This window comes from Apostichopus japonicus, chromosome 1 (genome assembly GCF_037975245.1).
Source record: "Apostichopus japonicus isolate 1M-3 chromosome 1, ASM3797524v1, whole genome shotgun sequence".
In the NCBI taxonomy this organism is placed as follows: Eukaryota; Metazoa; Echinodermata; class Holothuroidea; order Aspidochirotida; family Stichopodidae; genus Apostichopus; species Apostichopus japonicus.
The window spans coordinates 7489405-7510065 of NC_092561.1; the positions used below are offsets into that span (position 1 = coordinate 7489405).

The 20661-nt window shown below is 37.0% G+C and overlaps 2 protein-coding genes across 3 annotated transcripts in view; both read left to right on the top strand.

Annotated features, from left to right (window-relative positions):
• The first annotated feature begins 1136 nt into the window (after nt 1–1136).
• Nucleotides 1137–3205, top strand: LOC139966189 (heparan sulfate glucosamine 3-O-sulfotransferase 6-like). Its single transcript, XM_071968977.1, has one exon. It carries the CDS (start codon nt 1137–1139, stop codon nt 2394–2396), a length of 1260 nt encoding a protein of 419 aa, XP_071825078.1. The 3' UTR covers nt 2397–3205.
• Nucleotides 3206–4059: 854 nt separating this feature from the next.
• The window catches only part of LOC139966088 (pregnancy zone protein-like), a 53306-nt gene continuing 36704 nt past the window's right edge, over nt 4060–20661 (top strand). For both annotated transcript variants that reach the window (XM_071968789.1, XM_071968797.1), the window contains exons 1-12: nt 4060–4422; nt 6109–6295; nt 8239–8410; nt 11200–11255; nt 11968–12154; nt 13814–13898; nt 14769–14856; nt 15284–15401; nt 16170–16279; nt 17407–17589; nt 18974–19174; nt 20238–20379. In XM_071968789.1, coding sequence (XP_071824890.1) covers nt 4343–4422; nt 6109–6295; nt 8239–8410; nt 11200–11255; nt 11968–12154; nt 13814–13898; nt 14769–14856; nt 15284–15401; nt 16170–16279; nt 17407–17589; nt 18974–19174; nt 20238–20379 — 1609 coding nt within the window. In that variant the 5' untranslated portion in view covers nt 4060–4342. The remainder of the gene's footprint in view (nt 4423–6108; nt 6296–8238; nt 8411–11199; nt 11256–11967; nt 12155–13813; nt 13899–14768; nt 14857–15283; nt 15402–16169; nt 16280–17406; nt 17590–18973; nt 19175–20237; nt 20380–20661) is intronic.

The following is a 20661-nucleotide window of genomic DNA, read 5'->3' on the forward strand; positions in this document are numbered from 1 at the left end:
AAAACAAACGAAAACGAACTGATATTGTAACGGCGTACATATGAAATATGAAAAGAAGTCATCAAAATTATTAGGTTGAATTTATACGGATTTTTTATCTGGTTAATATATATACATATATATATATATATATATATATATATATATATATACATACATACATACATATATATATATATATATATATATATATATATATATATATATATATATATATATATATACAATGTGAATTCAATGGAGAGTAGCGGTATGTTACTGAATACATTGCAGCTTCTCTATTCTGTATAAGGTTTCGTATGCTGGAGTAAGGCCTCACTTTTGTATTGCTCGGAGTATATGTGTCACCGAAAACTGAAAGACGATAAATTTCGTGGAACCCATCACTCTTCGTGAAGCTTTATCGGAAGGATCGATGAGTTTCATTATGTCTTGAATCTCCGAAACTAGGAAACTATACTATATTGTAAAGACTGGGATGCAGTGCATGCGAGGCAAATTGAGACCATAACGGAGCAAGGAAATATAACGTTTTGATAGGAAACTGGATTTATTCCTCCGTTAATTTATTCGACTCCGTAACAAACTTCTCTGAGCCTATAACTAAGGTCAAAAAGATCTCAAAACACAACAAGCCAAGCTCATTATAAACCTCTGAAACGCGAGTTGCCCTCTCGGGTCACTTACTGACTTCGGAATAATCGCCAACGCTTGTGACGTATACTGAGAATTTAACCTTCCCGGACACGACCACTGACCTGCTAACCATTGAAGATATAAAACCTTGTTGTTCGGGAGCGCTTTACCTTTGTTATTTCAATTATTGTGATTTATCTTTTAAAATCAAATTTTGAAGTGATTAACGAATATAAATTAAGTGTATCAGTGGTGCGCCTTCATTAGATTTAAGTCAGATTGGAGGTACAGTCTGAACTGCTTGCTGATAGTTCTAATAGTGTAGGCTTCGTCGGACTAAGGAATAGGCTATCGTTGAATTCGAAATATATGCACCACATGGCCTAAGCTTTCTTCCCTATATGAGCTTCGTTCATTAATTACAAAGGGAGAGAGCAATTGTTAGATGTGCAGGTGGCCTTACGCAATCGAGCAAAAAATCCTCAACATATAAACAAACTATGGTCTCTTATTTAACCACAATGACCAGATCGTGTCACTCTAAATGCATAAATTTCAAACGTCGAGGTCTACACGTTATTATAGCTATTTGTATTCTCTCAATATGTACGCAAATAGTCATTCGAGACTTCTTCGAAATCTCCTTTAAAATAGGCCTAATATCTTCTTCCACGAGAGGAGAAATCTCGTTGCTTGCTCAAAAGAACAGAGATCCATTCGACGCGGAAGAAAGAATGAATACATTACACAACACAACAGAGAGAACTACCTACATCCGGTCCGAAGCTGTTTTCAAAAAGATTGGAAACATTGTACGTCCATTCTCTAACATGTCAGGTAACCTGGACTACAATAAAACCGAAAAACGATGGGGTTGCTATGACTATCGGAATAATCGATTAGGCGCCTCGCGAAGTCCTGCAGATAGTGTCACTCAGCGGAAACTTGATTGTAAAAAGAGGGCGCCAGACGTAATTCTACTTGGTGTTAAAAAATGTGGTTCGCAAACTTTGACAGGGTTTTTAGACCTGCATCCTGAGTTAGTCTCTGAAGTTTATCCGTTTTCGTCCAATAAAGTGAAGGCACTAGTGGATGGAGATTCAGCTGCATTTTTGAAACCTATGCCTCTGTCAACGTCTTCGGAGTTAACCTTACTCGATATTATTGAAATTCAAGATAACCAACAGGTTCTTGGAGAGCTCTTAAAGATGGCTAAAAAGTTTTTATTGATACTCGTAAGCCCTGTTCTAAGGGCACATTCGGATTACGCACATGTTAGAACGAAAATGAAATTACCCGAAAATATTGAAAATTTAAAACACATGAAGCTACCAGTTTGGGATGGTAATCTTCGAGGCAAGAGAGAACCGAACATATTTTACAAAGGTTACAGAATTGCAGATTCATTCGAGAAGAGTGTGTTGGACTCCTTGGGGAACATTGATAAAACAAACCAATTAATACGCAAAGGGTTATATCTTGAATACGTCAACAATATCTTGCACCATATATCTCGAGAAAACTTAATGGTCATCGATGGAGAGCTGTTTTCAAGTGAACCGTGGACTGTTCTAGGCAGGGTTGAAAAATTCCTTGGAATAAGTCATTTCTTTACTCAAGAAATGTTTCGAAAAAGAGGCAGTTTCTTTTGTCCGGTAATAAAGGAAAGGCCGGACTCCGATTGTCTGAAAGGAAAGGGAAGGAAAAAGAAAGCTGTCGATTCGAAAGTCAAGCGTAAATTGCAATATTTTTATCATTGAATCGTCAATTAAAAGAGACCCTTGAACAAACATTTTCCTGGAAATGAATCATGAAGAAACCTGCATTAGTTTCTATTGGTCAATTCGGTGTAGCCTATTATCTGACGAATTTAGCCTGCCCATTTAGTCATTGCGGAATAACGCCATGACAAAGGGCTGATGAAAGCATACGTATAGACCTATATGTGCGATGCGTTCATACCAACCAGTCATCAGTTATATAACATAGTCATTTTGATTTTTACTAAAGAATTGAGGACTCGGAATGGATACGATTATGGGGCGCCGTTTTATAATATCTTGTTGAGACTATAATATTATAGGACATGTCAGGCAGGGACAAACACTTTGAAGAGGACAGTGGGACATTTGAAGGCTTTGGCTTGAAGCCAATAAATCACCGCAAAAATGTCACGAACCTCCTGTGCATTCTGTACTTCATTTTCCAGTATCAAAATGTATTGCTATCCAAACATTCTGAATTTGGTTAATAAAAGGACGCTGTTAAAAACCAAAAGTGCACTTTTCTGTTACAAATATACAAACTGAGTATTTGTCACAAACAAAAACGGCCACTTCTAGCTTATTAAAGGTGGCAGTTCTTCACAAAATGGGAAGGGGTTACTACCTCCTGTGCCACCCCTCCCCCTCCAGCTCTGCCGCCAAGCCGTAGTTTTGGTTGAATATAATGCACGCTATAGACTTGGTAAAATTTTCGGAAATTGTTCACACTTAGAAAACGGACACACTATAGGTTAAAGGTTCACAAAAAAAAAAGCTATGAAATTCAATCTATCTTGTAATAAGTGATGAAGCCAATAACATAGTTTGTTTAAATTGCAGAGATAGTTGAAGAACTTTTATTACAAAATGAATTAAAAGCTATATAGCTTTTAATTCATTTAGTAATAACAAGTTCTTCAACTATTTGATATTAGTATTGAATATGTAACTTTCAAAATTGAAAGAGAGATATCTCTCTTTCAATTTTGAAAGTTACATAATCAATTCTAATATCAAATTCTGCAATTGATTTATTTTGCTGATTTCTGTTGTTTCATCACAGAATATATATAAGTTGACTGATAGGGGATGTTCTTGTGTATGTTTCATAACGTGACACTTTGCAATATTAGGACCAACCAAACATAGTCCTTGCCTATATTGCAACTTGATTGGCGCCTTTCATATCTTGCTCTCCATGCATTATTGAAAAATGCCCCCCCCCCCTCCAAAAAAAAAAAACGATTGATGGAGTCATAAAAGTTCGATCTGATTCAAAATGATATATTATACAAATAATGAATGGTTATGAGTGCAATAGTGCAAATATTTCATGAGTTGAAAGATGGAACAAATAACATCTTTCAATAAGAGTTATAACTCTTATTGACGTCACTCGGATTAAGGAAAATAAGAAACTTCTTCCCCAGAAGACTAACCTTCTTTTTTATCGGCGTTTTTTTTTTATAGCGGCTGTAATAATTGCTTCGATTTCCCTACTGCATCCGGGAAGGAAGGCACCGATAAGTGAAAGTTCTAGGGTAGGAAAAGGTCACATCACAGCCATCTATGCATGGTTTCGGTCTCAAAATCAGTACATAGTTCCTGGTAAATCTCTGAATGGGGTTATACCCATATTCTTTTCTCAGAACTCGGACAAAGTACATGCAGAGGGTGAGATAGAGAAAAATAGAGAGAGAGGGAGAGAGAGAAAGCCACATTTGTAAACAAACAATCGTGGCAATTGGCTTAGCGTGGAGCTAGAAGAATACATTTTCCTTTACGAAACTTTTAGGAAGGTTTCCATTCTGCAGGTTGATTAAGAAGACCTGTGTTAACTGCAGCTTTGAGAGGGCCGACCCTTCACTTGAACAGGTTATAAGGTGATACTAGCTAGTAGTACAAGTGCAGGAAATACTGCACAAGAAGCAATCAATTTGAGGATGGAGTGTCTCATACCGAGATTCTTTTATTCCGTGTTCGCTGCTCTGGTATTTCTAAATGGGGAGGTCTTAGCTGAGAGGTAAGTTAACGTTCATGATTTCTGTTGAATAAATATATATATTTTTTCTTATAGTTTTACTGGTTCAATAGTACCAAATCCGTTCATTCAGATCAGTATGCATATATATTGTTTTATAATTCATTCTTTCTTCGGGTGATATATAGACGACTTGAGGGTAAACTCAATATCCCCCTCCCCTCCCCTTCCCATTATGATCTCTGGCAAACATATTGTAGCGCCACCGACGTCGGTGGTGTGTATCCGGAAGCTTCGCGTCGAAGGGAGGGGGTGAAAGGAGGGGACGCGGAAAGGGGGAAACAGGCAAAGGCTTGTACAACAGCAAAACATCAAAGACAAAACACTGGAGAGGATATTGGAGGATATATATAAAGTTTCATAATATAATTGAACTAATCTAAATACTGTACATAGGCCTATTTACACATTACCTAGGAGATGGACATTCCTTACACTGCACATGCAGGGGTCGGGCATTGGACATGTGTCGGGCACTGCACATGGGTCGGGCATTGCACATGAGGTTGTGTTAAAACAGCTGACAGATATAGTTTCACCTGTCTGAACCGCGACCAACGGGGATCGACTCTCGACTCCCTACGTACGTTGTGCCTGTCTAAATAAGCATGTATAACCTCCCATATACATGTACAGGCTACACAGTATACGTACCCTATAAATAGATACGTTGTCTCTACGAGCTGTACGGCAGGTAAACAGGTAGTTTACGTAAATAATCTATCGAAAAACCAGGCGATTTTCGCTTTTATCCCGAAGAAAATGAAGTTGGTCCTTACATGAGCAAAGGCCCTTATCAAAGTTGATCTGAAATTGGCAGAGCTCAGAAAACATGTAGTTACACTATTCCTACTTGTTACTTTTCTAAGGCGAAACTGGTTTATACTTGGACAGGCTTTAGGAAAAAAAAGTTACCCGAACGAAATAAGAACGACATGTTATGCGTGGTTTAACATCTATATCGAATATAGTTTCATACAAAGCAATGGATATACATTCAGCTACAATATTCAATGTCCCAAATTACAGTGGGTACGCCCCCCCCCCCCCCCCCGTTTAAGAAAGAACGAAGAAGTAGCCATTGTGCTTGTCAATAATAGGAAGTCACATTTTCATGTAAAAAAGTGTCCTTTTGTTTTATAACTATATATATTTAAAAGTGCATTTTGTTGGAAATTTAAACAAAAAATTGTACATTGGAAAGCCCTGTTGTTGAAAATCAAAGGAAATTGTGTAATTGAAAAGTGTCCTTTTTGTAGAAGAACAATAAAAATAGCGCTTTTAGTAATTAAAAGTTCTGTACCCCTTTCCCACTTTTGTATTAAACAAACAATTGCACGTTTGTTATATAAAATGCCCCTTCAGTTGAAAATTTAAAAAAGTGTTATTAAGAAAGTCCCTGTTGTTTAAAAAATGAAGAAAAAGGCCCGAAGAAAATCAGTCAAATACAGGAATTACGGACGTAACCATGTTATCGACAAGTTTTGAAGTAGCTTATATATGGTCTTCCTCGTAAAATCAAAGTCACATGTCCGACTGCCCCTCGAAGTCTCTGCGACCCCTCCCTCCCCCCGCTTGCCCCGTCGATCTAACCCCCTTTTGCCGCCACTGATTTACTTCTTTAACTTTCGATACTAAAGTGACTTCTATACGTTTTCACTCCCATAGCGGATACGTGATTATTGCATCAGAACATATGTCGACGAATTCAAATGCAACTGTCTGTATCGACTTGGTCGAACTTCGGGCTGAGGTAACGTTGCAACTATTAGACGCATCGCGCACTCGCTTTCCACCTTTGGCCGAGGTTAGAACTAATGGGAGGGTTCGTCGGAAGACGTGCCTTGACTTGCAGGTCAGTATCTATTGATTCGGTTTGAAATTCAGAAGTAATTAATAAACGTTATTGAGGAAAAGTATATTTTTATAAGAACTGCATTTGGCTACAAATACGCAGTATTTTAAATTTGCGTGGGATGAATGCAGTATTGGGAATAACTTTTTAGTTGTTAATGGTGTTATTGTTTGGGCGGACAACACATCTTGGGGGGGGGGGGGTATACAATTTCAACTGATGAAGAGAAAGGAGGTTTAAAAGGCAAGTGTCTGGGTTATATTGAAGGATTATTATTATTTTTTTAGTTTTAGTGTAAGCATGCCCAGAGTCAACTAAAGTAAAACTGTAAACAATGCAGTAAGTGAAACATGCATAAACAACTTGACATGATAACCACCATAGTTGTGTCATTTGTCAAAACCAGATTAGTTATAGACCAATAATAACAAACAACATGGGCATATATGCCTATGTGTGCAACTCACCATCTGGTCAAGCCGAAGTGCAAGTGTGACTATGATATATTATTGTTATTGTTATTAGAGTATTATGATTTGTGGTCCATCCTGCAGGTCGTATTTCCTTAACTCTTGTATATTGTGTTTTTCTCACAGAAGTGGTCTTTAAAGGTATTCTGTATAGGCCCCAACTTGCACGCTATAATTGCTAGATGTTTTCAAAAAGTTGCTCTCCTGGAGGTCTTTACTCTCCATTTTTTAAGGAACACACAAGATAACTGATTGTCCCAGTGAGGAAAATTTCCTCGAAGGTTGTAATAAAAACAGTTCAAGAACGTTGACCAAAGGTGAATATATTTGAATATCTAGCATATTAGGGGCAAATACAGCATCCCTATTAAACGACAAATGTTCATCATTAAAATTGAATGGACATATATATATTATATATATAATGAAAACCAACACCGATTATTAAAGGGCGTAATTTCTCAAATATAATGCAATACGTTTGAAAAAGTCTGCATATTAAACTTAATTTTGTGCTTAATACCATTCTTCAATAATAAAGAATTCAGGGCAAGACATTAGTCGCGATATGTCTTACTCCAAGAAACTCTGGAATATTCTTCAATTATTATTAGTTGTCGGTAAACTATTGGTGTGCAAATAGTCCCCTCTAACCTTGTATGTGAAACAGTGACGTGCACGAAATTTGGGATAGCGGGGGAATGGGGGAGGCGAGGGGGGGGGGGAGAGGGGAAAGTCCGACTTTACCGCCACTAGTTTTGTTAGGGACATTTCGTTTATGGACGTGTTGTAGGCAGATGAAAACTATATCGAGGAAAGAGGGTTATGGCTGTGGGGTTGCTGAATGCGACTCCCATGTAGAGGAGAGGAACTCTGCGCCCACCCCTCCCCCCCAAAAATGATACGTGAAATGGTTCTTTCCGCGATATAATTAGAATGTAAAATAGGTCTACAATTAGGTCCAAGCGCAAGGTTTTGCTACATTTGAATTTTGAAGAAAAAACATCGCACGTCCGCCCCTCCCTTAACGGCGGAGGTGGTGGACAAGGGGAGGGGCTTGGCACGGCCACTCGCTTCCCTCACTTAACGCACGCCATTGTTGAGAACTTTTTCTGTGCCAAGAAACGTGAGATTAGATAGTTACATGGTTTCAATTCAGTTGTGTACCTAAGGGAAACTGGCGCCCGAGTAGATGTGTTTGTAAATTCGCAACTGTAAATAACAAATGCTTCAAAACCATAATGTTTTCATAACATATTAATAATTTGTAGCTGTGTCATGCTATGTCACCGAACGAGACGGGTTATTTTATGGAGTTGTTCCATAAACACTTTAGTGGGGGAAAGGTAAATTTGATTCGATTGAAAGGTTACACTTTTATTGGTCGGGTTGTAATGGAAATTCCGTGTTTACACCATGTAAACATTTTGATAGCCTCGGAGGTCAACTTATCTTACGATCTGTTTTTTCTAGGTTCCACCGATGGAGGCCTCTACTCGCCTCACCTTACGGGCTTTGGTGGAAGGAAGAACAGACGCAAGGAAATCGTTCAGTGAAACGAAAGAAGCCAGTATTCGAATGACTTTACCTGTCATTGAGACACACATACAAACCGACAAGCCGATCTATAAAGCTGCTCAAACAGGTAACGAGCGGAAATCAGGGAACTCCCTGCTGAAATCCTAGTAAATAACAACACAAGTGTTTCAATCGCTGCTGCCCGTATGGAACGCCATGTTAACAAACCAGCTACACCCGGTTTCCCCGGTGTTTCCATTAACTAGTACATCTCAATCCTCATTGTGAAAATTCTAGTTATTCCTGATGGAAGAATTAAGAACAGCATTCTAAGTATCCTGGTCAAATTTGCTATTAGTTAATAAATACCGTCTGCATGATCGCAATATTTAGTTGAAACGTTTTGTACGGAAAGTCATCATGCCTTTCAATCATAAGGTCCCCGGTTCGAGTCACTCCAAGATTAATGTTTGTCGTCCAGTTACAGAGTTGTTGACAATTAACAATTCATAATCATGGACGTTAAATATGAATGTGACAGACTGACTTCGGTCAGCTTGCGGCTTTGATAAGCCAATTAGGCTTCTTCGCGAGTTCCTGCTTGCAGGAGGATCTAATATAAATACATACATACATATTGAAGCAAAACCGGATGTGACGTCATAGAAGCACACTGTCAACTTCGTTTTATTTTTTTCGTTCAAAATGTATAATGTTATAATTGGAGCCATTGGGCGAAGCCCTATCTAATATAGAGATAACGAATAAATAAAGTTAGAAACAACAATAGCTCCTTTTGGCGGTCGATGCACATTTCATATATCACACTTGCTTGTTTCAAGTTACCTATATGGCACACACTGTGACATCAATTCTCACATCAATGTAACAAAAACGTTCTATAGAAGTTGCCTCCAAACTGACCACAGGATCGTTGGTTGTATGTATGCAACTTCTATTCGGTCAAAGTTAGTATTCCCCATGGACTAATTTTTACCCTCTTGGAATACGAAAACTGCTTTGAAAAGTTTGATCAATTTTATCATGGTAATCATCAGTTTTGATTCAGTAGTACTGAAGTGCCACTTAGTCTACAATCGTTTGATATTAATAGAACTTTCAAAATAATGTATGTAACAGTGCACTGCGTAGGCTACCATTCTTTATAACCAGTAATCAGTATATAAAACAAGAAATCAAGTTAGTTCTGGTGTCAGTTAAAGAAAATTTGCATCCGCCAAAAACGGTTATTAGTATGTTGGGTACAATAATCCAAATTGGCATACTGAAGTGACAGTTCTGCAGAACTGTTTTTAGTTATCATCGTTGTTGTTTTATTGCTTGATTGTAGAAGATGACAAAGTAACTTAATGAAGGTGTAAACACTAGGTGATATAAGGCCTCTTTAGAAATTCGTGGGTGAAACAGGGAGAATCCGAAGCATTATGCCGGGAAGAATTATGGTAATGTTGGGAGTGGTAAGAAGGTTGGTAATTTTCCAATTCATGCAATACCGTTCTATATAGTATCAGCCATTCGAAATCCAATATAAAATCCTTTTGGCGTTCCACGTTCATAAGTCAAAACGAGGGTGGGGGGGGGGCAAAAAGCACGGCACACAAACACACACGGAATTAATACACGCTGTGATTGAATAGTGGCTACACAAGACCGTTCAAGTGAACTTTTTATAGTATGTACAGTATATATGCATGTTAGATCCTCCTGCAAGCGGGAACTCGCGAATCGTTTGCTTATCAAAGCCTCAAGCTGACCGAAGTCAGTCTCTTAGATTCATATTTAACGTCCATGATTATGAATTGTCAATTACTCTTTAACTGGACGACGCCTACATTAATCTTAGAGTGACTCGAACCCAGGACCTTATAATTGAAAGGCCCCGTACTGTTGAACTTCGGAAACATAGTGGCAGGGTCATATTTATGTCACTTCTGAGTGGCTCGACACAAGCGCTTTTTTAGCTCAGCGATGGCCCACTACCCAGTGATCAGCCTAGATTAGGCTGTTTCAGGTCGCATAGCGTTATCCTATGACAGTATAAGTATGAGCCTTTGTCTTAATATCAGTCATAGATGCCTTAATTAGCAGGTACTACTAGTCGTAGTAGTAACACTAGTTATGCTGGCGTAATTGCTCGACTAGACCGAATGTGAGGTGAAAGCATGTTGCCTAACTTTCCATTCGCTCAAGTCAAGTTTGGTAATGGTAAAATGATTGAGAAGTCTTGCTCTACGTCATAATGCCAATTATATATTATATATGAGCTGTATAAGCCAACACTTAGTTAACCTAATTAATTAGGGCCTAGCCTAGGTCATAACTTATAAGTCTTATATGAGCACAAAGCCTTAGTTTTTGACACATTTAACCTAGCCATAACATTTTAACTGCATGTAGCCAAAAAAAAGAAGCGATGTTCCATGTAAATACTGTTTGGCAAAGAGATAAATATCTAGATAGACCAAGGCTGGCCTATAGGGTTCTTACAATTTCAAGCTAATTACAGTAATCAATTTGCCATAAGATGTTTTGCAACATTTGGTGGCCATGCATGGCTGTTCACTGTCCCACATCAGAAGTTGGCTACTTCATTTATTATTGGGAAGTTAAAAAAATAAAATATGCAGAGAAGATGTTGATTTTCCAGCCAATGCATTTAGTTTTCATGGAGAAGTGGTAATAAGAAAAATGTGATGCTAATTGATTTGTTAAATACAAGTGCTTCTTTAGCCTTGGGAATCACCTGCATATGTAGCTTGAACCATGTTATATAAATCTCACATCCATAGCAGTAAATTAATTGTCTACCATCTTTCATACATTCAGTTTAGTTATTTTGTGTAGGATATTAACTAGTACATCAATCTTAATTTTGTTTCTTTTCTTCTTCTACAGTACGTATTCGGGTCCTAAGTCTTACATACCCGTCCATGAAACCATACACTGAACCAGTAAGTCATTTGATTTATTATTCATTCAATAATTACATTTCTATTTGTTTTGCTGTCGCACTGTTTGTGTCACTGCACCATGAGCGTCTCTTTTGACGGGTACCGGCGCATTATAAATGTCCATTATTATTATTATTATTATTATTATTATAAATTCAGGGTTACATATCTGCTTGATTACCAGCTATTTGTTACCTTCTATTCATTCAATAAAATAACCCTTACATCATACATAAGATGAAATATTCTTTTTTGTGTTTGGTGTGACTGATATGGCCTCAGTTTCATGCAGTTTCCTGGATATACCATAAGAAGGATAAATCAGTGCTCATTCACTTAGTAAGATGCACTTATATCACTTCACTGTTTTTGCACATCCTTGAAAATTCTTCATATTTTGCGGGGAATAATTAAATGTAGTATCGCTTTGAAAAATGCTATACAAAATGTGCAAAATGTTTTACAAGTGTGAAGATGTATAGCAGTTTTTGCACACAAGAACCAGAGTATTTTATAAGCAACAAAACTCAGAGCTTTCAAAATCTGCTACAAAAATTTGGAACGCTAATTAAATCATTCCCTGTTTTGTAAATCATTAAATGATCTGCAGACCAGCCTATAGTTGGCTAATGCACTAAATTTGATTCACATAATATTTGTAACATGATCACGGAACACAATATATTCATAATTTGGTTGACTTCTTTTCCAGTACAACGAAATTTACATCACCTCACCAGACAATATCCGAGTGAGACAATGGAGAAATGTAGTTACAATGGAAGGAATGGTGGACTTAGCAATGCAATTATCAGGAGAACCGGTGCTAGGAAATTGGACCATACATGTCATTCTTGATGGAAGGAGAACAACACAGACATTTGAAATTCATGAATACGGTAACTTTCTCAGAGTACTTCCATTCCTTGTTTCATCATTAAATAACTAATATTATTCATAATGAAGAAGTTAATGGGGGAGTTGTGGTCAAGTGGTTAAGGCAGTGGACTTGCGATCTAAGGAATACAGGTTCGAGCCCTGGCCAGATCACTGCGTTGTGCCGATCCTTGCAGGCAATTATAGGCACTTTATCTCCATTGCCTGGTTGCGCTTATGCCCTATGGGTTTCTGTTATGTAAGAAGAAGAAGGCTATTACCGGTGCTGTGACAGAAGGCTGGATAAAGGCGGTGGCATTTGAAGCAATGAGGCTTAGCAATATGGGAGGTGCGGGGTTCGATACCCGCAGGGTCAAAGTAAGGTGGGTGTTTCATCCAAGAGCAATCTGAAAGGACTTTCAAATGGAAAAGATTCCATTATTTGAGATAAATTGTTGAATTGGAAGCCACCCGACATGACAGTTGTAATCCATAAGCTCTTACAGGCTTTTACCACTTTCATTGGTTGCTTAAGCATCATAAACATAACTGCCTGATTATTATTCTCATTAATATTATATAAACAGAATCACCTAGAAATAGTTGCAGAGGTGTAACAGTTTATCATCAGAAATGTTTTTTTATTGATTAAAGAAAGCTTAGGTCACTACATTAAACAAGTTTAACTATCTTAGTTTTAATATACATTGCAGAAATAGTTTCCTAATGAAGAAGTACCTTTGTATACCCACAGCTTACAAGTAATGTTTGGACTATAATTAGCTGACTACCTGTTCTGGTTTTTGCATTCTGTATTCAGGCTATCTATGTAAATGGATGCAAGGGCGGCGGAACCGGGGGGGGGGCACAGGGGGCAAGTGCCCCCCACTTTTCCTCAGGTTAAAAATTTGCCCTATATCTACATAAAAATTGAGGTGTCTCAAGTTAGAAATTAGAGGCCAGGGAACCAGAATGAACACTCGGGGAGGGCCGTTTCCGGCCATCTAAGTTTGTAAAACCGAAAAATTTCTTGGGCGCTCCGCGCCAACCAATGGTGGCGCTCCGCTCAGATAGTCGTGCATACAACTTTGCAAATCCCGGCTACGCCCCTGACTTTTCATGAATTTTTGTTGGTCGAACTCAAAGCTATTTCGAATGGAAAAAAAAAATGTTAAGATTTTATCAAGAAATAAACTCTAATTCATATGATTCCTATACAGCATGTTTTTACCTCATTTTGTCTCAAAAGAAAACTTGTTCCTTGTTTCCCAATTTGCCCATTGGATATTGCAGTGCTATATGCATTTTCCTTGAGGGGGGGGGGGGGGCGGACGTTGATGGAGTGATGTGTATATCCAAATAAGATAATACAATAAGAGTTATAATTGGTACTAAATATAATGCTGCATCAGTCCAATCGAATTTATGCAAAGTGCCCTTTGATGATGGTGCCACCCCCCCCCAGAATGAAAGTGCTTCCGCCGCCCTTGAATGGATGAATAAAGAAAAACTTACTTGGACATATAGCATTTTTTATTCCTAATTAAGATTAACATAATGGTAGTATTTTTTAAAACTTATCTTCGATGAAGGTATTTTCTTAAATTCTTCTTGGTCTTTTTGCCAGTTTCTTTCAACTTTTTAATTAACGTTGATCTCTTTCGTTTCTTTCTTTTCACTAGTTTTGCCCAAATTTGATGTCCTCATTACCCCTCCTTCCTATATTTTTGCTCTCGATAGAACAGTAGAATTTTCTGTCTGCGGATTGTAAGTATCCATGAAATTTCTCCCTATTGACTGTCGGATATTGCAGTACATATTTTTTAGATCACTGCCAAGTTGAAGCAGAAAGAAAATGAAATAAAAAACTGGAATTAGATTAGCAATAGATTGTCATGAGTTTTAGTTGTATGAGACTGTCAAATTGTGCTTTTTTATGTTGAATTATGAATGCATAAATTCATTACCACAATGTAAACATTCCAGTCTTCCCACAATGCACCACTTCCTGTAATAATGTTGTATGATGTGGTTGAGAGGAGGATTAAGAAGTTCTACAGTGTTCAGCATGCTCGTCCATGTTCCCTATTTGTTACCTAGTTAGGCCAATCCACCAAATATTCTCCACAGAAAAAGCAGATATTTCCTTTGAGATTTCAGATTTGAGATTTCATTTAAACCTCGGAAGCAAATTATGACAGAGAGAAGTGAGACTGAGGTCTGCCAAAAAGGAAAACAAATTTCATAAGCAAAAATATCAATAATTTGACTAATTTCAACATGCATGATGAAGTTTGAAGATCTTTCAGTTACCTGTTTTTTTCTTCAAATGCTAATTGTTTAGCAGAGCTCTGTGTTATAGCTCAGATTTGGTTACAGTATAAGTTTATGTTCCCAAAATGTGAAATAATTATGTCGGCATTAGGATGACTATCTCCGTCCAAGCTTTTCCTTTTATTTCAAATCGACATTCTTGTCTAGTACTGTTTTCTCTTTGAGGGAAATTATCTGTCTACTTTCTTATCATTTTAATTAACACAAGACAGAGATTGGATACCTGACATAAATTAAAAAAGTGTATTATGCTTTCCACGATTGGGGATGTTGTTTATTATTCTTTGTTTCAAATCTTCAAAGGTATACCTACGGCCAGCCGGTTAGAGGTTCTATTGCTGTAAATGTATCATTGGGAAGGACAGAAATCCCACAAGCGTTTTCTGTAGAGGTAAAGACTTCCGCTAAGAAAAAAAAAGACCTGGCAATCATATAAACTTACTTCATCACAATAAATACAAAGCTCTGAGCTTGCATTAACTTCTAAAGTATTTGTATTTCATTTGGATATGGGCCGTAATCATCCTAATCATCCCCTCCAAAGAGGTTTACCAAAGCCCCCCCTTACCCCCAGAAAAATCCATGGAGTTTAATCCTGCTGTTTCAATTAAGCAAAGTATGAAGTTGTATATCCACAAATGTTGATGTGGTCCTTTGAACACCAGTCCACAACCCCCTTCCCAACCCCCCCCCCCCAGCCCCACTTCCTCCAGAAACTTGAATGCAGTGTTTGTAGACTAATCTGAAACATCTTTGACATTTTACAATACAAATTCTGACAGTAATATTGATTATCGCATTTTTCTGTTTTTGATCAGGATACTGGGGACGATGGTTGTCATACTTTCGATTTTCCCCGGAGACATCTTGGGAGGGTTAATTCTATCCAGAGCAGGTATCTAATATTGGATGTTGAGTTCACAGAGATTGTGACTGGTATGTTCATCATGTAATAAATTAAGACCAACTACAGGGCAGTTGATGTGTTATTAAAAATAACAATACAAACTTAAATAAAATATAAAGCAATGTTAGAATATGCACAATGACTTCATTCATTTTTTTATATGAAAACAATCTAGATGCCATATGTATACTCAAGTTACGACTATCATAATACTTTAAAAACATAAAATCAAGTTTTGTCACCTATACAAGACCAAACTAGATTAAAAAATATAATTGAATAAAACAATGAATTCATTAATTTTATTTAGCAAGAAACAGAGTCTAGATGCCTGAATCAGTATTAACCTTTACTGATGTTACTTTTAATGTTTCTGGTTTGCTAAAAAAAAAGAAGAAAAAAAAAGGAGAAAAATTGTTCCACGAAGCAATGATATTTAATGCTGGTCATCATGAAACTAGGTACAATATCTATGTCTTTAGGTCTAATCTATTTATTAATATCTAATCGATGTGTTTATGTCTAATTTATGTGTTTAGGTCTAATATATACGTATTAATCTATGTATTTAGGTGTAATCTGTGTATTTAGGTGTAATCTATGTATTTAGGTCTAATCTATGTATTTAGGTCTATCTATGTATTAAGGTCAAGACTATGACACCTCTAATAGGAAAACTACTTGACATAGATCTACAAACAGTATTCATATTATGAAATAAAGATTTTCACTTCACACAACTTTTGTTTTAACAATTTAAACATTTCTTTACATGGCATATTGATCATTTTGCATAGGTATCGCCAGAACAGAGACTCATGGATCAACAGAAATAACAAAGATACCTTTGACCCTTGACACTGTCGGTCGTAATGGGTTCAAACCAGGCTTACCTTACAGATTTCAAGTTAGTTACATGAACATTGTATTTTGAAAGTTCACAAACATGTCAGTGGTTAGTAACATCAGTGGGATTGCTAATGCTTTAATAACATCAGTGGGATTGCTAATGCTTTAATAACATCAGTGGGATTGCTAATGTTTTAGTAACATCAGTGGGATTGCTAATGGTTAAGTAACATCAGTGGGATTCCTAATGGTTTAATAACATCTGTGTGATTTCTAATGTTTTTAGTAACATTGGTGGGATCGCTAATTGTTTAACAACATTAGTGGGATTGCTAATGGTTTAGTAACATCAGTGGGATTGCTAATGCTTTAATAACATCAGTGGGATTGCTAATGAATTAGTAACATTAGTGGCATTGCTAATGGTTTAACAACATTAGTGGGATTGCTAATGTTTTAGTAACATCAGTGGGATTGCTAATGGTTTAATAACATCAGTGGGATTGCTAATGTTTTTAGTAAAATTAGTGGGATTGCTAATGGTTTTTATAACATCAGTGGGATTGTTAGTAGTTAAGTAACATCAATGGGTTTGCTAATGGTTTAATAACATCAGTGGGATTGTTAGTAGTTAAGTGACATCAGTGGGATTGCTAATGTTTTAATAACATTAGTGGCATTGCTAATGTTTTAGTAACATCAGTGGGATTGCTAATTGTTTAATAACATGAGTGGCATTGCTAGTAGTTAAGAAACATCAGTGGGATTGCTAATGGTTTAATAACATTAGTGGGATTGCTAATGGTTTAGTAACATCAGTGGGATTGCTAATGGTTAAATATCATCAGTGGTATTGTTGATAGCTTACTAACATCACTTGGATCCCTTAGTAAGAAAGAGTAGAAATGTGTACTGTAGGTTTGTATATGTCTGAGCTGAATAGATAAACATAAAATAGCATAAACATAAAATAGCATAAATATAAAATAGCATTAACTTAAAATAACATAAACTTAATAGCAATAACTCAAAGGTATTATGCTTAAAACATTCCTCTGTAGTTACTTGTCAACCATGATTTCACTCAGAAAAATGATGTCTACATTGTTTGTGTTTGACATAATAAGACACATCAATTAAAAAGTTAACCTAAATGTCATATGTTGACATTTTCCTGTTTGACAGATTTTGGCCAAATTACCCAATAGTCGACCAGCCAGTTTTGTATCTCTGACTGTGACAGCTATGAAATCAAAAGGAATGGGTGACTTCAGCTTTGAAGAGACCTACACCACTGATCAAGACGGAAAAGTAAATGCAGAGTTTAGAGCACCATTTGACCCATATATAACAGAATTGAAACTGGAGGTAAGATAATATGGGTATAATATTACCACAGAAGTTGGGTTTGTAGCTAGGGCATGGATGGTCTTATATGACCATGGTAGTAGTTTAACAATGCGTATAATATTACTACAGAAGTTGGGTTTGTAGCTAGGGCAAAGATAATCTTGTACGACCCTGGTAGTCTTTTACAATAATGCATATAATATTACTACAGAAGTTAGGTTTGTAGCTAGGGCAAAGATAATCTTGTACGACCTTGGAAGTTGTACAACAATACGTATAATATTACTATAGAAGTTGAGTTTGTAGCTAAGGCAAAGATAGTCTTGTAAGACCCTGGTAGTATTAGAACAATGCATATAATATTACTACAGAAGTTTGGTTTGTAGCTAGGGCAAAGATAATCTTGTACGACCCTGTAAGTTGTACAACAATGCATATAATATTACTACAGAAGTTAGGTTTGTAGCTAGGGAAAAGATAATCTTGTACCACCTTGGAAGTTGTACAACAATGCGTATAATATTACAGAAGTTAGGTTTGTAGCTGGGGAAAAGATAGTCTTTTAAGACCCTGGTAGTCTTAGAACAATGCATATAATATTACTACAGAAGTTTGGTTTGTAGCTAGGGCAAAGATAATCTTGTACGACCCTGTAAGTTGTACAACAATGCGTATAATATTACAGAAGTTTGGTTTGTAGCTAGGGCAAAGATAATCTTGTACGACCCTGTAAGTTGTACAACAATGCGTATAATATTACAGAAGTTTGGTTTGTAGCTAGGGCAAAGATAATCTTGTACGACCCTGGTAGTCTTACAACAATGCATATTATATTACTACAGAAGTTGGGTTTGTAGCTAGGGCAAAGATAATCTTGTACGACCCTGGTAGTCTTACAACAATGCGTATAATATTACTACAGAAGTTGGGTTTGTAGCTAGGGCAAAGATAATCTTGTGCGACCCTGGTAGTTGTACAACAACGCGTATAATATTACTACAGAAGTTTGGTTTGTAGCTAGGGCAAAGATAATCTTGTACGACCCTGGTAGTAGTACAAAAAATGTGCATTAGTCTTTATTACTGCATTTACTTATGTAAGTATAGATATATAAATAGCCATGATAGAGCAGCACAGTATAGGGACATCCTGACCAAGACTCTAGGGCAAAGACTGTTCATTTTACAGGATAAGGCGTAAAAGTCAGACGATTATTGCATATTGAACAAAATTAGGTGTAGCTGGAAGACCCAGACTGTCACATCTGCTGGAGGGATGACCTATGGCCTCTTTGCATTTAATTGTGAGGAATAGCTGTCCAACTTGGTTTATACTCTTAAATACCAACTGTGTTTGATCCTTTCCTTTTGAATTTATTATTTGTTTATTCACTGTTCCGCAGGTCACTTATCGTCATCCATATTCGCATATTCAACCTGTCCGCTCCAGCAAATATATTGATGCCTGGTATTCGCCCAGTGGCAGTTTCCTTGTTATAAGACCTTTGACCTCTGTTTACCCTGTGGATGAGAATCTTGATGTTGAGGTTGAGTTCACGATTCCAGAATCTGATGATGATACCATTCTGGAGTTTAGCTATATTGTAAGTGTCTTGCAAGGTCAAACCCTTCCATGGTTTTGTGTGTAAGCTCCATCCGTTTTTGTTGGCTGGGTATGGGCTTTGTCGTATGAGTTGTTGTGTGAGCTCAGCTATCAGTTATTGTGTTGGCTATGACTAAGCTATTCTATGGAATGTTGTGTAAAAGTAAGTTGGCCTGACTTTTCGATCCTAGCAGGATCTGAACGCCTTCATTTAGCCTTTGAAGAAGATCCTGCTAGGATCGAAACGTCAGGCCAACTTACTTTTACACATTTTCTTACACAGGCTCTTTAGTGGATAAGCAGTTTGCTAACAGTTTTATTTTATATGGAATATTGTGTGAGCTGTATCAGTTTAATATGGTGTCGGCTATGTGTAAGCTATTCTATGGGATCTTGTGTAAGCTCCTTTATTTATGTTATTGTATTGGCTATATATGGGCTATTCTATGAGGTATTGTGTAAGCTCTTTGTTATTGTGTTGACTATGACTAAGCTATTCTATGGGGTATTGTGCGAGCTGTATCAGTTATGTGTTTGGCTGTGTATGGGCTATGCTATGGTGTGTTGTGTAAGTTCCTTTATGTTATTGTGTTGGCTATATATGGGCTGCTCTATGGGGTATTGTGTAAGCTCTTTTGTTATGTGTTGGCTATTTTATGGGGTATTGTGTCAGTTATGTCAGTTATGTGTGTGGCTATGTATGGGCTATTCTATGGTGTGTTGTGTGAACATTTATCAATTATTGTTCTTGCATGGGATATTCTAAAGGTTATTGTGTGAACATTCCCAGTTATTGCATTGGCTATGATATGGGGTATTGTGTAAACTGTATATGCTATTGTGTTAGCTATGCTATGGACTTGCTATTACATCCATCAGATACTATCTTGAGTTAGTCTTGAAGTTTGACAGTAGCCAGCAGTGAGCTGACATTTATTTATCTCTTTCCTTTTTTGAAGATGATGTGGCCGTATGATACGATGATGCACGTAATAAATATTAAACAGGGATCATTTTTACCAAGGGCTTACCTAACAATGCATACTAATTATTTTCACCAAAAGGTATCCGCAAACCGGAATCTTGTTTCGTCCGGTACTCAGACTTGGTCATCCGGTATGTCCAGGTGGACATCAGTTATTTCACGTCACGTAGAGCTTAATGGTAGAGGAGACCCTACTACAAGTAGACAAAGGCTGAAAACAGGTTTGATTTTACTTGGTCTTGCAGCTTGATATTTATTATAAAGATTGAGTCAGCTTTTGGCTGCTCATCTTTATTTTGAAATCATATTTGTCCATAAGTGGTTGCTATATGGTTGGCGTGGCAATAATGTTGCATTAAAGAGACCTTTGGCATAATGTCTTGTGAATCTATCTAAAAATTGTACTTGTTGGTCACTTTTCGTAAAAAAATAATCGTAGCTGTATATATTGCTCGATATTCTACGACTTAATTCTTTTGTTATTGCAAAATTTGTAATTAAAA